This window comes from Lepidochelys olivacea, assembly GCF_965140295.1.
Source record: "Lepidochelys olivacea isolate rLepOli2 genome assembly, chromosome: 11".
Classification (NCBI taxonomy): Eukaryota; Metazoa; Chordata; order Testudines; family Cheloniidae; genus Lepidochelys; species Lepidochelys olivacea.
The window spans coordinates 63,836,327-63,852,380 of NC_140421.1; the positions used below are offsets into that span (position 1 = coordinate 63,836,327).

The 16,054-nt window shown below is 40.5% G+C and overlaps 1 protein-coding gene across 1 annotated transcript in view; it reads left to right on the forward strand.

Moving 5' to 3' along the window:
* The window catches only part of CCNYL1 (cyclin Y like 1), a 50,855-nt gene that overhangs the window by 9,910 nt on the left and 24,891 nt on the right, over positions 1–16,054 (forward strand). Inside the window, exons 2-5 of the mRNA XM_084643392.1 lie at positions 4,992–5,066; positions 10,536–10,570; positions 12,634–12,734; positions 15,903–15,938. Of these exons, the coding sequence (XP_084499518.1) occupies positions 4,992–5,066; positions 10,536–10,570; positions 12,634–12,734; positions 15,903–15,938 (247 nt within the window). The remainder of the gene's footprint in view (positions 1–4,991; positions 5,067–10,535; positions 10,571–12,633; positions 12,735–15,902; positions 15,939–16,054) is intronic.

Genomic DNA, 16,054 nt, shown 5'->3' on the forward strand with positions numbered 1-16,054 from the left:
AATTTGAAAAGTCCTCTAGTAACTTTCATAAAAGCCTAAGCCTCATATTTTAAGCATATAAAATTTTTACTGAGGGAAGTTATTGTTGCATTTTCACTTCACTGTTTAAACTGAAGTTAAGAAACCCCACAACCTCCCCATAATCAGATGGCCTACTATGAAAATTCGTACGTAATACACTGCATTATTTTAATTTTATCGATAGAGACTAGATTAGAGGTGGGCAAACTACGGGTGTGAGCCAGTAAAGGATGGTTGCTTTTAGAAGTCATGTGATCTGCCCTGGGGTGGGGCAGGAAGAGATGCATGGAACAGCAGCACTGGTGTTTGCAGAGATTACGGTTTGCTTGGCTTTCAGACTACAGCCATTGTGAGGAAGATGCTCATAAATGAAAGTGTTGTAGAATAATGAAGCGTGATCAGAAACCTACTTTAGTTCCATGCCACTTTAGCTGAGCAGGGTGATCCAGTAATTTGAGAAGCTGAGGCACTTGGTGAATGAATTTTATTTTCCAAGAAGTAAAGGAATGGGAAGAAAGCTTTTTTTGCTAAATTGTGTATTTGCTTCTGATTTCAGGATTAAATCTCTTAGTAATTTTGTAGTTACTATGGTTGTGATGTACACTACAGTGACTTGATTTCACAATTGTCTGGGAGCTTTCCTTTTTCCTCTCCACTTCAGATTGTGGGCTTGACTGAAAAAAATTATTATGGGAAGACTTTGAGTGTTTTGACTTCTGGTCGCCAATAAAACTAAGAAGTTCAGGTTTTTTTTTCCTCCCTGAAATTCTGTGCTCTTTCAGAAGATTGTCCCTTTACTTCCTCCATCTGCAAGGCCACTTGTCAAGCTTGATGATCTTTTAGTTATCGTGGAGTAGTAGCCAGACAATGACTTAAAAGCACATCTTCTCCAAAGCTGAGTGTGCTGGCTTCTGGCTCACAGATGCTCCATGCATAAAGGACTCGGTTTGGTCACGAATCCACTGTGTTACTAGCAGATCAGCCCTTTCCATGGGTTTTTCTCTCAGTGCACTCCACTTGCTTTCTTGTCTTCTTCCTCACTGCTCTTGATGTCCTTCCTATGTTCTGCTTTGTTCAGCACCTGTGCTGTTGCTCCTGCTTATAGCACTTGCCCAGTGACACAGATGGAAGTACCAGAAAAGTGAAACTGCCACAGCTGACCAGTTTTGTCCTGCTTGCGCTGTGCAGGAGGAACCATGTCGCTGTATAGATACCAATGCTCCATGGCTGCTCAGATGGTAGGGGCTTTGGAGTGGTGAGCTACCAAAGGCATCTCTTCCTCCCTTGCATTCTCAGCAGCTTTGGAGGAATGCAGCTCTTCTGTTCCTGCTAGTCCTTTCACACTACTCAGGGGATGAGAAGCTCTGGTACCCATGCAATCCTGATCAGGTGTTGCTGGAGTTTTGTCCCAGGGGCAGCACAATGTGTTGTCTCAAAGTAATTTACTGGTATGTGCAGTGGTTTCATGCTGTATGTTAACTAGAAGCAAGAAGGCTGTATCTGTATTTCTGGTAGTACTTTTAGCATTCTGTGTTACCTTCTAGTATCTAATACTATGAAAGGCTATCGAGACTGGCAGAAGAGAAGAATGAGAGGAGGCCAAAATAATGGAGGTGGTGTGGGGGTCAATTTAACCCAATAGAGTGTCTTGTCAGTTAGACAAACACCACTTTCACGAAATCTTAGAGAAATGAAAGAAGCAATAGTGGGTATATCTCATTTGGCTGACTTAAAAAAAAAAAAAAAAAAAAAAAAAAAGAAACATTACTCTTTGGTCTTAAAACTTTTCATCCCATTTTTCATGGAGATATTGCTCCATTATGATGCATTAAAGGAGCTGTCCATCCAGTTGTCGTCTTTATGCTTTAAAACCATGATACTTGTCCCACAGCCTTTGTATTGCATTGACTTATAAACATCAGTTTGAATTGTGATATGCTATACCGTCTGCTTGGCTAATGATGAAGTGTAGCTTGCATGATAGATAAGAGGATTGGCATCTCTTAATGAGATACAGAGCACTTCCACTTCTGGGTTGCTGCTTTTTTCCATCCAGGTTGGTAGTGACTGGCAGTCAAAGTAGCAACCATCTTAGCCATCCAGACAGTCACACATAAAATGTGTTGATCCTCTTCCATTTCATAGTGGGCAGGTGTCCGTCACACAAATCCTCAAAATATTAATGTGAAGTATTAAAATTTATACTCTTGTTGACAATCCTGAGCATAGAAACAAAGGAATTAATGGGTGTAGAGGGTAAACCACCCTGTCTTCTAGAGGCGGTCCTGACAAATTGTTATAGCCTATTGTTCAGGACTATGAGGAAGCTTTTAATGGGCACCATGAGCACTAAACTGTGTGTGTGTGTGTGTGTGTGTGTGTGTGTGTGTGTAAAATTGTACCAAGAAATTTTGGTTTAAGTTTTTAAAAAAAAAAAAAAAGGGGCGGGGGTCAATTTTTTAAAATTATGACCTGTTTGAAGTGGGAGGACTGGAAGGATTAATAAAAGCAAAAAAAACCCCCAAACTTTCATATTGCTAGAAGAGCTCTTTATGCACCATATTTGTATAGTAAGGTTCAGAATTACACTGTTGTGAAACTTGCTGTGTTCAATCCTGGACTAATGTCAAAACAATACTGTTGGACTGTGATCTGTGATGTTTTAAGCCAGATATTTGGCGAATGTCCAGAGATAGAAACCAATGTAGTGTGCCATTGGGGAATCTCAGTCCTTTCATTCAAGAGGAGTCGATTCGCCTAACCAGTAACTTGGCTTAAACTATGTCTAAGCTTAGAACACTATAGCAGCACACTGCTGTAGCACGTACATGTAGACACTCACTACAGCAACAAGGGGGGTTCTCCCAGCACTGTAGTTAATCCACCTCCCTGAGAAGTGGTAGCTAGGTCAATGGAAGAAGGTCGGCTTAGCTGCATCACTCAAGGATGTGGATTTTTCACACCCCAAACGACATAGCTGGATTGACCGAACTTTTCAGTGTAGACCAGCTCTTACCATGACACATGAGGAACAGATATATTATGGGTAGATGCTACGTAGTACAGAAGGCTTGTATGTATGGACCTGGGGAGAATCCAAGGGAGATGCATGACGAACTGTCACATTATAGTAAGATGTATTATTTTGGCTACTAGTTATTTAATCAGCATTTTAGTATGGGGGTGGTGCTGGGATTAAGGATGTAAACAGTTTAATCTCCGGTTTCAGAGTAGCAGCCATATTAGTCTATATTTGCAAAAAGAAAAGGAGGACTTGTGGCACCTTAGAGACTAACACATTTATTTGAGCATAAGCTTTCGTGAACTACAGCTGAATGCATCCGATGAAGTGAGCTGTAGCTCATGGAAGCTTATGCTCAAATAAATTTGTTAGTCTCTAAGATGCCACAAGTACTCCTTTTCTTTTTAGTTTAATCTCCCTTCACTTTTTCTGGGGAAAGCATATGGGGCATTTTAAGTTAGTTCATACCCTTGAAGGAGTCACCAGCACGTTGTTTTGAGGTATTAAACTTCTTGTTCCTGGTTTGTATAGTTTATGTACTAAATGCAGCATATGTTGGAAGAGGGTTTGTCAGAGTGACCAGTGTAAGTAGTCAGGAATTTTGTTTCTTAGGGTGTAAGAGTGTAGTGGTTTTTTTATTAAAAAAAAAAAATAGTCCCACCAGAACATACATGAATTGGATCATGAGGCATAGGTTGGTATTTCTACAACATGAATCCCTCAGAACAACTGTTTCCCCTTTCATAAACATAGTGCCAGTTTGATATTAGCATGATGTTTACACCCCTTCAGTACTACAACTTTTCCAGGCACTGTGCCTGTCTGTCTGCATGAGTTGTAGATTCTTTTCTGATGTCTTTGATTCATCATGGCAAGAAACTTAGCAATTTTAATTCTGACGTTTCCTTACTTGACTACTTAATCTACATCAGTGTTTCATAGATTAGTGGTGGAGCAGGCTCTTGTGTTCATTTCTGACTGGGTAAGATTTTTAAAAGTGTTCTCCCCTTCCGTCTCAAATATTCGTAAACATTTCCTGATTACCTAAAATTAATCTAAGTTTTATGAGATTAGTTTTCCACTAGTGCAGGCAGAGATGTAGTTTAAAAGCCAAACTGCTTTTTAAGTATTTATCCCAGTTTGTGAAACGGCTTTTAAAGCCAGGTTAGCTTGTCCACATGGTATTCTGGGAATTGTGCGTCTGGCATAGCTTCTATAAAGGCAGGACTAGTGATGAGATGAAAATCAAACAGCTTGAGACTAAAGTGAGACTTGAGCATGCTATCGCTAAGTAAAACCTTATTTGAAACAGATGCAAACCACCCTCATAGGAGGCAGTATAGTGTGGTGAAACAAGCACCAAATCGAAACCTGGCTGGCTGGGAATGGGAGTGTGTGAGCAAGAGGGATCTGACACAGCAAGTACCTTTTCAGCTTACTCTGCTTTCCACAAAATAGGATCTCCTGTACTGGGATGGGGGAATTCCTGAAGTAGGGGATAACAGGAGATCGCTTCTTAGCCCTTGTGATAGCTCCAGCAAGAGGTGGCAGATCTTGCCACTTCTCAGGACTGATGCTATTTGCTCATATCAGGCAGCTTTCCTTTGTGGGAAAGGAAACTTTACTAAAGTGAAAAATCTGTTTTCTTAGTTTCTTCATTTTTTGTCCTCTACCCTAAATAACCTGGCTTGTAAATTGTACCTCCATTTGCTTATAGTTTTAAAACTGGTAGTGTAGACTTGATTTTTCTTTGGGACATTAAGGTAAAAAGCCAGGATTTTAACACTGGCTCCTTGATTTGAAAGCTGATACCGCTCTCCAAGAGTCGGACAACCTTCAGAATGTTCACCTCAGCCTCATCAATAGTCATCCTCACTATCCCTCCATGGTGATTTCTTCTCTGTCCACCCCAAACTGAAATTCCATCTCTTTGTCCCTTGTCTTTCAGATTTAGCCTTGGAATCAAATCCATCTGACCACCCCAGAGCAAGCACAATTTTCCTGAGCAAGTCCCAAACAGATGGTAAGCGAACGCTTGTTTCCCTTTTTGAAAGGGGGTGGGAGAACAATGAAAAATAACTGGATATTTGAACTGCGGGTCAAGCTGAGTCTTAGAAACATAAATTGCCTTTGTATTTAACCTTAGTCACAGTAAGGAGTTACTAGCTTAAAAATTTGCAACTCTTCATAGTAGTGTCTTCATAGGCTGTTTTATTATGACAGTGCCATTTGTGCTTTATTGGTATCAAACATCAGGAGATTCAAGCTTCTTGATTCTAGTAGTCTGAGAGAACAGGTTTGCCTTATCTCATTTTGGTATTTAGTTGCAGAAAACAGTTGTCTTATAACCAGGGCTTGAAAAAATCCACTTGCAAGTGGGAAGCTTGACCCGGGGAATGATGGGCCGAAGCCATGAATTCTGTAAGGAAGACTGTCTGTTTGAAATCTGTTCAGTTTTGTAAGTGTTAAGTAGTTTCAGAAAGCACACCTATTCTTGAGCCCCCCTTAAACACATGAATAGATTTACTAACTTAAAAAAATCTCCTTTTCTGTGAAAGACCCACACATTGGAAATGGACTATTCAGGGTAAACAGTGAAGCTGTCTGATCACAAAAGGCTGTTGAATGCACAAGCTAAACAAACTGAAAAAATGGAGAAATATATTCTCATCTGTTAGTTACAAAAATCTGTTATTTGTAACAATAGTAGTGTTAAAAAAAACACAGTGATTTAAACTGATTGGTCCCTTTAAGGTTCAGTTCTTTTAAAGTTTCTAACCCGTATTTGGAATGTTATCTTTGCAACCATAAGAGTTAAGGACCTACTTGCCTTGACAGAAAGCTTCAGTGTGTCTGCTGCTTGCTTATAGTTTTGCCAAAGAACAGTAGAGTTAAATTGACAAATCTGTTGGTTTCAGAGCTGCTATTCAAAGTCACCCTTCTAGGGAGATTCAGTCATGTCAGCATCATGATTATATTGCTTGGGAAATCTCTAAGCGATAGAGGTGGGCACTGCAGTTAGTCATGGGGAAGGAAGACTCCACCTAGTTCCCACCCTACCAAAAAGCCCCCCCCTCACCAAAAGAGAGAGGTTGGGGCAGGTATAGAGATGAAGTTGCAAATATTAGAACTTAGTAACTAAATACCACTTTAAACTGTATCAGGGAACTTGACAAATTTGGGAATGTGGTTTCCTTCTGCAGTATGCAGTCTTTAAGCCATGCCAGAAATCTGTTAAACTATACGAAAGTCCTGCTGGCAGAGGCTCAGTCTTAAACGTGGGTCTGACATGTTCAGTATTCCTTGGAACTGATGTGTAAACATTTGTTTTGGAAAAGTAGTATGGATCTGCTAAGTGGATTAGTAACTGTTTGTGCTATGGTGGACAGGACTTTTCCATGAGTAGAAGATGCAGAATCTTTTATTTAGACTGTACTGGATCTGCTTTATTTCTGAACTTTTTGCCAGGTCAGTAAAATCAATGATTTCCACTTTGAGACATTAACACTTATCGGGGCCAGTTTGTTTGCTAAAAGTGGTAGTTAGAGACTGACTGCTACTTTCTGTACAGACAGGTAGGAAGACAGTCTCTGCTTTCAGGAGCTAGCAATCCGTAAAGTCAAAGGCTGAAGGTTTGGAAAGGGGGTATGTTGTACAAGCAGCTAGCCAGACTGCTGATTATCATTCAGCTTGTCCTGGTTTTTAGAACTGTACATATAAATATCCCCAAACTGCTCCCTCTGCTTAGCCTTTTAGTTCTGTTTACTGCTGCTACTTTATAGTTGGCTTTTAATCCTTTTTGTATTTTTAAAAAGACCAACACAGTATCAAGAGAAAATTGAAGTAGTTCCAACCCTCATGTTGACTTTCTATAACAAATAAAAGCATGGCCAGATGGCCATGAGCATCAGCTTGTGTCATCTGTGAAATGAAGTCCCTTTTCACCCTCTAAAGTCTGTGGCATAAAAAGATTGTATAACAAGTACCTCACCAAAGGCTCTTAAGTGAAGTAAGTTGTCATGGGATAAGAGAGAGGGTCATCTCATGGATTGTAACTGGTTAAAAGATAGGAAACAAAGGGTAGGAATAAATAGTCAGTTTTCAGAATGGAAAGAGGTAAATAGTGGTGTCTTCCAGGGGTCTGTATTGGGACCAGTCCTATTCAACATAATCATAAATGATCAGGAAAAAGGGGTCAACAGTAAGGTTGCAAAATTTGCAGGTGATACAAAACTTCTCAAGATAGTTAAATCCCAGGCAGACTGTGAAATGCTACAAAAGGATCTCTCAAAACTGGGTGACTGGGCAACAAAATGGCAGATGAAATTCAATGTTGATAAATGTAAAGTAATACACATTAGCAAACATAATCCCAACTATACATATACAATGATGGGGTCTGAACTAGCTGTTACTACTCAAGAAAGAGATCTTGGAGTCATTGTGGATAGTTCTCTGAACACATTCACTCAATGTGCAGCGGCAGTCAAAAAACACAATGTTTGGAATCATTAAGAAAGGGCTAGATAAGACAAAAATATCATACTGCCCCGATATAAATCCATGGTATGTCCACATCTTGAATACTGCATGCAGATGTGGTTGCCCAATCTCAAAAAATATATATTGGACTTGGAAAGTGTTCAGAAAAGGGCAACAAAAATTATTAGGGATATGGAACAGCTGCCATATGAGGAGAGATTAATAAGACTGGGACTCTTCAGCTTGGAAAAGAGACGACTAAGGGGCAGATGTGATTGAGGTCTATAAAATCATGACTAGTGTGGAGAAAGTGAATAAGGAAATGTTATTTACTCCTCATAATACAAGAACTAGGGATCACCCAATGAAATTAACAGATTTAAATCAAAAGGAAGTAATTTCTTCACACAGTGCACAGTCAGTCTGTGGAACTCTTTGCCAGAGGATGTTGTGGAGGCCAAGACTTGAACAGGGTTAAAAAGGAACTAGATAAGTTCATGGAGGGATAGGTCCATCAATGGCTATTAGCCAGGATGGGCACAGATGTTGTCCCTAGCCTGTTTGCCAAAAGCTGGGAATGGGCAACGGGATGGATCACTGGATGGTTACCTGTTCTGTTCATTCCCTCTGAGGCACCTGACATTGGCCACTGTCGGAAGACAGGATACAGAGCTAGATGGACCATTGGTCTGACCATTGTGGGGAGGGATAGCTCAGTGGTTTGAGCATTGGCCTGCTAAACCCAGCGTTGTGAGCTCAATCCTTGAGTGGGCCATTTAGGGATCTGTGGCAAAAAGAAGAAAAAATTTGGATGATTTAGTTGGGGATTGGTCCTGCTTTGAGCAGGGGGTTGAACTAGATGACCTCCTGAGGTCCCTTCCAACCCTGATATTCTATGACCCAGTATGGCCACTCTTATGACTTTGTGTGACATAATGCCATATTTAATTCAATTTAAATGTACAATCGGTTAAAGTATTTTCCTGCTTTGTGAAACATTTTATTTTCTCGGTGTGTGTTTATATCACTTCCATTTACTGAAACAGAAGTTACAGCAAGTTCATTCAGAAGAAATACGCCTGACTAAGACTTAAGTTGGTGAGCGTCATGCAAGTGTGTCTAGGGTTTGTTAAGTAGGTAGGGTATCTTGGAAGAGACTTGGTTCTGCAACGTGGTGGCAATGAATGGACTTGTGGATCAAGCATCACCCTTCACTCCCTTGTGGTTAATATGGAAAATAGTATTAGTCTCTGATCTGAGGGAATATAGCAGAGGTGGCAGTAAATAATATGATATTAAATTAAAGATCTTGTTAATGCCCAATTTGAGTGGAATTAACCCCATGCTTCTCTCTACCTTGAGAGGAGAGGAACATAAGAATGGCCATACTGGATCAGACCAAAGGTCCATCTAGCTCAGTATCCTGTCTTCCAACAGTGGCCAATGCCAGGTGCCCCAGGGGGAATGAACAGAACAAGTGATCCATCCTCTTGCCCATTCCTGGCCCCTGGCAAACAGAGGGTAGGGACACCATCTCTGTCCATCCAGGCTAATAGCCAGGACCAAAGCTAATATGGTTGATAGGTATGAGTTCTCCTGCTACCTAAATACTGATATGCACATCACTTTATCCTTACCATTACTTAGTGTGAAAACATTATGAAAGCTGGCTACTCATTTGCTAAGTGACTGCTTTTACATCTAGTCTAATCGTCTTTGGAAATGGCTGAGTTTTTTCTGAACCTCTGAAGTCTTCCCAAAATTGAGGTAGTTATCCTTGAACTGTGTAGTAGGGCCAGAATGCTGAGAATATTTCCATCTTGCATATGCAAATTAACAGCTATTTGTAAAATGTGCCCAACTTTGACAGATAAAATAATGTCTTGAATGTAAAACTTTTATCAAGTGTTTCTGGCTGCCAAATAGTTCAGTTAGCCTCCACACATAGTTTCAAGACTACTGTACTTTTTAGAAGACTATGCAACTGAAATACTGCAATTCTTAATTGTGGCTGTAAACTGAGTTTAGACTGTCATTAATGATTTTATTTGAACAGTATAATTTCCATTATCTGAATTGCCTTTATCCAGAAACCCTAGTTATACGAAGTCACGGTGCATCTCTACCTCCCCCACAAAAATCTGTTATCACCTACTGTTTGGTTAACATTAAGGTTGCAGGAACTGGGATTTGGGAGGATTTCTAGAGATGGGAGTGAGAAAAGTGAGGTGGGGGGAGAATGAGAGAACATAGGGGAGGAGAGAGCAAGAAGGAAATGAGGAGTTCAGTGGGAAAGGACAGAGGGAGACTTGACAGATTAAGGAAAGCGAATGGGGCAGGAGGAAGGGAAAGGAAGGGAGGCAGAGGAGAGGGTGAAGGGGAGAGAATGGAAAGGAAAGAAGGAGGCAGAGCAGAGAGTAGCTGCAATGGGGAATAGCTTCCTTGGTGCTGCTTGGGCGCTTCCTGGCACTGAAAGCCCCAGTGGCCGGGGCCAGTCCTACCCCTCCCTATTTGTAGTGGTGCTTGCAGAGGTTGAGGCTGTTAAGGATGCTCCTGTGGCTACTCACCATTTCCTTTTCCTTCTCTTTACCTCCCTTTGGGCTCTGTCCATGCAGCATTACCTGGCATCGCTGCAGCATGCAGGGTCAAAGCACAGGAAGGCCCAACCACTGCCTCTTGCTTCCTCTGGCTTCTAGCACTAAATGCTCTGGCACTTCCATTTATCCAAATGCCCAGTTATCTGAAAGTTTTGGCTGTCCCCAGGTCATTTGGATAAGTGGGAGCGAACTTATTAGTAATGGCTTTGTGAAACATTTAAAAAACAAGTGTATTGATTTATTTGTCCTCAAAACTGAATTCCTGATATGGAAAGTACAAGAGCTAAAATAGCATCGTGTGTGTTGCTTGTTTATATTTTGGGAAAACAATATAGCTTGCTTGATACCACTGTGTGCCTTGCTATGGAACTTCTTAATTTATAACTGAGTTCATTTTCTTCCCCCATTCCTAGTGCGAGAGAAGAGGAAGAGTAACCACATCAATCATGTAAGTAAACAGCATCTTACGTCTGATGGTTTGTTTTAAGGGATACTGTCAACTTGGAACCTAGTCCTTTCAAAAACACAATCAGAGTAGCTGCAGGTCCTTTATGTACTCCAAAGTCCCTGCTAACTTTATTGATTATACAATTACCTTTTCCAAGTTTAAAAAACCCCACAATTATTTTTTTCCTACATTGCTGTGTGAAAGATTACGCAAATGGAGGAAACAGACAGAGGAGAGTACAGCGATGAGTGAGCTGTCAAAGCACAAAATAGCATTTTTTTTTCAGTTCTACTGACCTTTTATATTAATTATAAACAGTCGTAGGGGAAAAATTCAGACAAGTGTGTGTGTTTAGTTGATGTCTCTTTAAAGCAGAAGTAAAACCAGGTACATTTTAAAAGCTGAGATGACAAGCTATTTAAATCTTAATTTGAGAAAGATTTGCTATTATGAGTGATGCTATCTAAAGGCAATATTAGGCAATGCAGCTAGTCTTCATTGAAGTAATGACTTTTCTTCAATGCAAACTCTCTTGTTAAAAGGAATTAAAAATTGAGTGATGGTGTCTAATAAACAGAAGGAAGTGCTCCGACTCTTCAGAAGTGCTGAGCATAGTAGCATTGAATTCAGTGAGAGCTGCAAGGATTCAGCATCTCTGGAAATTGGGCCCATGATAACCTAGCAGTAACTTTTTAGTAGGCAAAACTGTTCTGATCTTCTCATTTGCTGCTACTTCACACATCTAGCTCATGTCCCTTTTTTTCCTTTTTGACATCGCACCAGAGAGAGAAATGCATGAGACTTTCTTATGCCACTGAACAGTAGGTCAAGGAAATGTCTTCTAATACTTATGTCTTCTCATACTTAAATTAGTAAAACTACCTTGGTGCTGAAGCTTTTTGGATGTGCCATTGAAAGTAAAATGTATATGCCCACATTGGTAGCACAACGACTTGTGTATTTTGTCATTCTTATTTTCATATATTTTTTTGTTTATATTAAGTTCCAGTTCTGTTTGCCAAAACTCAGGTTGAAGACTTTCTTGGTTTTGCTGAAGGACTTAAGAACTGCCATGGGATTTTTCCCCAGGCCTCAGTGGAGGGAGTGAAGGGTGTGGGAGCTTACACAGCTTTCTCAGTGACTGAGGTTTGGTATTAAGTAGAGGTTGGCAAACCTTAAACTGTTCAGTTAAATCTCTTCAACCTGATTGTGAGGTCATGTCGCTTTAGTTGTTCAGGGAGTCCTCCAAGAAAGAGGGAAATCAAATCCTGATATTTTTAATACTAAAAGGCAGAAAAATCCTTTAAATATTTTTTTAAACAATCAGACTTTTCATACATCAGACCTTTTTCATACATCCAACACTATATAGTTGGAGGACAGGAAGTGGGTTATGCCTTACTAAGGACGAGTCACTTATTGGTAATGAAATTATCAATGTTGCATCCTTCAGCATGCTTCGGTTTCTTCCGAGGTTTCCTATCTGAAGTACAGACCCTTCTTTGCTTGAGATTACAGCTGTAGACTAAAACAAAGATCTCCAGATAGCTCACATTCTGGTTCAAAATGATAAACCGGATACAAGGAAGAGATTAATGTTATGAAGGGTTTATGGAAGTGTTGGGATTTAAAGGGAGGATGGAGTGCCCAGAAAATGGGAGCATGTTTAAAGTGTGGGGTGTGATATAAAAGAAGGGATAAACAAGGAGTGGGAGAAGGAGATATGGGAGCAGTTGGCATAGAGGAAGTAGATAAATGTATTAAAGAAGGGAAAAGGCTGATACAAAACTAAAATTAGAACTCTAATGTTTGTCTTATGTTTATGTACATGAACATTTCTGTATGTGTTGCAGAATTAACAGCATCTTGAATAACTGTACTGATATAGGGCAGCTTAGACGCAAAGAGCATTCATCTGCAAGTGCCTTCTGGTTGCTACTTAGTATCCATCTACATTATTTTGGATGTGTTGATGAAGTTGTACACCCAGAACCCAAACTTCTGTAAACAAACTTGTAGAAGCACTTTTCTTACATTTGTTTGGTGGTGGCTTTTTTTTTTAGGTTTCTCCAGGGCAACTTACGAAAAAGTATAGCTCATGCTCAACCATATTTATAGATGACAGCACAGTCAGCCAGCCTAATCTTAGAAGCACAATAAAATGGTAAGTACCATTCTGATCATGCAAGAGGCAGAGTGACGTTGCGGGCTTTGAGCCTGGGATTGGATAATCATGCTGGTCTCTGTCAGTCAAGACATTCAGCTGGCTCTGATTTGACAGTTCATCCCTGACAGTTTGGACACGGAAAGGGACTTGGGGCTAACAGGGTTTTGGGAGGCGTGGGGACTGAGCTTTTCCCTTGCCATCCGGTAATGCCGCTTAGGGTGTTTTCACATGTCAGGGCTTGTCTGCATAGGACATTAGTTCATAGCAGGCTAGTGTACTGTAGATTCACACTCTGCTGCACACTAATGTCCTGTATAGACGAGACTTAGTTTAAACCGCGCTCAGTTCACTTGATGATTTTGTGCAGAACTGGAGCATCGATGTTGAATAAAAATGAAAGCAAAGCAAAAACTCTGGATTGAAAAATGGGAAGTGGTTTTGTGTGGCGTTCCGTGTAATAGTCCTCTGGAACTTCTTCCCTAGCTGCCTATAGCACTAGTCTGCCCTCTAGTGGTAACAGACTATACCTAGTGCATAGTTTTAGTCGTCGTCATGTATTTGAGCATAGTTCTAAAACATCTTTCATCTAAAAAGAATGGACTCTACAGCCTCTGTTGTTCCCCATCTGAGGCTTCTTTTCGATCCACGTGCTGCTGATGCCATGGTGAGAACTAGTTCCCTACACAGCTGGTAGGGAGCCAAAGCTGAGAAGTGATTTTCCTTTCCTTGATGCAACATAGAGGAAGACTTGGTAGCTCCCCCAGGGCATTGCACCTGCAGACAGATGCTAAAGTTTGAACAAATTTTGGAAGTGTATTAAGCTGCTGACTTGGCTATTGAAATCCAGACCTGAAAGTGAGACAGCTGCATGATGCACTGCTGCTGCTTGGCCAGAAGGGAGGTGCTGAAGGGGAGGAGTTCAAACCATCCCATCCCCTCTTGTCCTCTCTCACCTTGCCATATGCCTGGCTGTCCTTTTAGCAATGGGTTAGGTGGCCTGTTGGGCATGTCTGACTCTGTTTGGGACTTGATAAGTTTCTACTTTTGGTAGGACTCTAAGGTTAGACTAGTAGAGGGCTGTGCAGCCCAGAATTGTAATGGGATTAGGAAGCTGCACTTCCAGCTTGCCTTTCACGTCGGATCCAGACAAATAGGACTGTCAGACTTGTTTCAGAAGGAAGTCTTCCAGCCAAAGTGGAAAACGGAATCACCAGTTCCCCTTTTATTGGCCAGTACTAGCAATGAGTCACTGCCGTCTGAAGGCTGTTTCATTGCCCATGTGAAATGACTTGTTCAAGTTGGCAGTCACAACTGTTGTGGCCAGGACTGAACGGGCAAGAGTGAACTCTATTCCCGTCCGCCTCTGGGGTTCTGACTGACACTCCATGATGGGGAAACGGACACTGGAGTTGCCCCTTACGCCCTTTTTCTCTGATTATACAGATACTTTAGTCTCTACTGCTGTCAATGTAGTGTTTCATGATATTAAATTCATTACTCTGAATGTCCTGGCTTTTTAAATTTTGTACTTTTACTCAAACAAAGGGTTGTATCAAATCTCAGCAAGTGTAAGGAGAACAATTTTGTTGCGTGCGTTGTAGGGCTTTAACTGTATTGGTACACCCAAACCCCCCAGTATAAATGTGCTCATACCTGTTTTGGACAGGGGGAGCAAACTATACCAGCATAAGGCACATTTTGCTGTAACTGTGTCCATGCTGCGTATCATACTGCTATGACGCCATCAGTAAAAATAAATCATAGCCCATAACTGACCATCGCTATAGCAAAACCTGTGTAGATCAGCTTTTCTTTGCACTCTACACTCTGAGGAGCTGTGGTACCCCTTCAGTCAGTTCTGAACAATCCACTGACTAAATGCAGTGTCATTTGATTTTAGTTTTATAAAGGATATGGAAAGGGGACATCAGCTAAAAATCACTTGTCTAAAAATTTTGACTCAAGGTTATTGTGTCTGAAATTACAACCGTTTTTTCCAGACTTCTGACGTGGTACACGAGACAATATAGTCAGTTTTACTACTTAACCTTGTTTTTGTGGGTCTTATACACAGTAGGAAACAAGTGAAAAATATTTGGCAGGGGAGCGTGGGCAGGTGAAGTACTGAAACATTTAAAATCGGATCTTGAGGATATACTATGAATGTAAAATGCTCCTTTGTAGTGAGGGAACTTCCAAATTGAAGCTCTGCTTACATGTAATTAATTGTCTTTTTGTCTCCGCATGAGTCACAGTTTTTAAGGCTGCTCACTTCTTAGAAACCCCCATACAGAAGAACGTAGGCCCAATTGGATGTTTTAAAGATAAAGTGAGACTCTTACTCAGAATTTTCTTTGGCCAGTTTTTGGAAACCAAGACGACAACAGATCTAATTTAGAGGGTTAATGGTGAGCTAGGTATAAAATAAAAACATGACAAATTTAAAATGACAGTTTATAACTGAATAGTTTATTTTGCTAGTCTAGTGGTGTCCTATTAATAAATGTGGAAATGTTTATTTTCAAAGCATGATACTGTCAGTATAACTCAGAATCAATAACTTGATTTGTTTCTGGTATATGTCAGTACCATACAGTAGTGGGTGCTAGCCTCTTTCCACCATTGCATCTGTTCCACTTATATGGCGCATGTCGCTGTAGTGTTTGAATACCATTATGGACTGGCCTGCTTTCTGGTTGTGGAAGGAATAGGTGTTTCAGCCAATAAGCCCATCTTACCATTAAAGTACACTGTTTTTAAAAAAAAAAAAAAAAATACTTCAAAGGGAGCTTATGATGGGCTGGCTTCTGGCATGCTGAAGCTTTTACGGTTGTTGCCAGTCGTTAATCAGACATGCATTCAGCTAGGTGCCACAGACTTTTTTTTATGATACAAAGATGTATATATGTCATTTTGAAATGAGTTCAGCTATTATATCTGTCTTGGTCAACTTCCGTTCACAGGAGAGAACCAGAACCAGGCAATGAGAACTTAAGAAAAAAATGTATTTGGGAGATGGGGAATCACTAATTTCATTTCAACATCAGAAATAGAATCAAGTCATACTCTAAATGGGTTCTAGAAATCTGTTTTTGTCCTGAGCAACATCTGTGTCAAGGCAGAATATACTTCGTAAAATAACCATTTTTCCCCCTTTCCTCACAGTGTGACGTTAGCAATATACTACCACATAAAGAACAGGTGAGCACTCTCTAAACTTCTCTCTCTAGTTAAGCAAAATCATAACTGTGGCTTAACAACAAGCAGCAGTTGTATGTCCCAGTCATTTGAGCTGTTGTTAGCATAATTAGTAATAA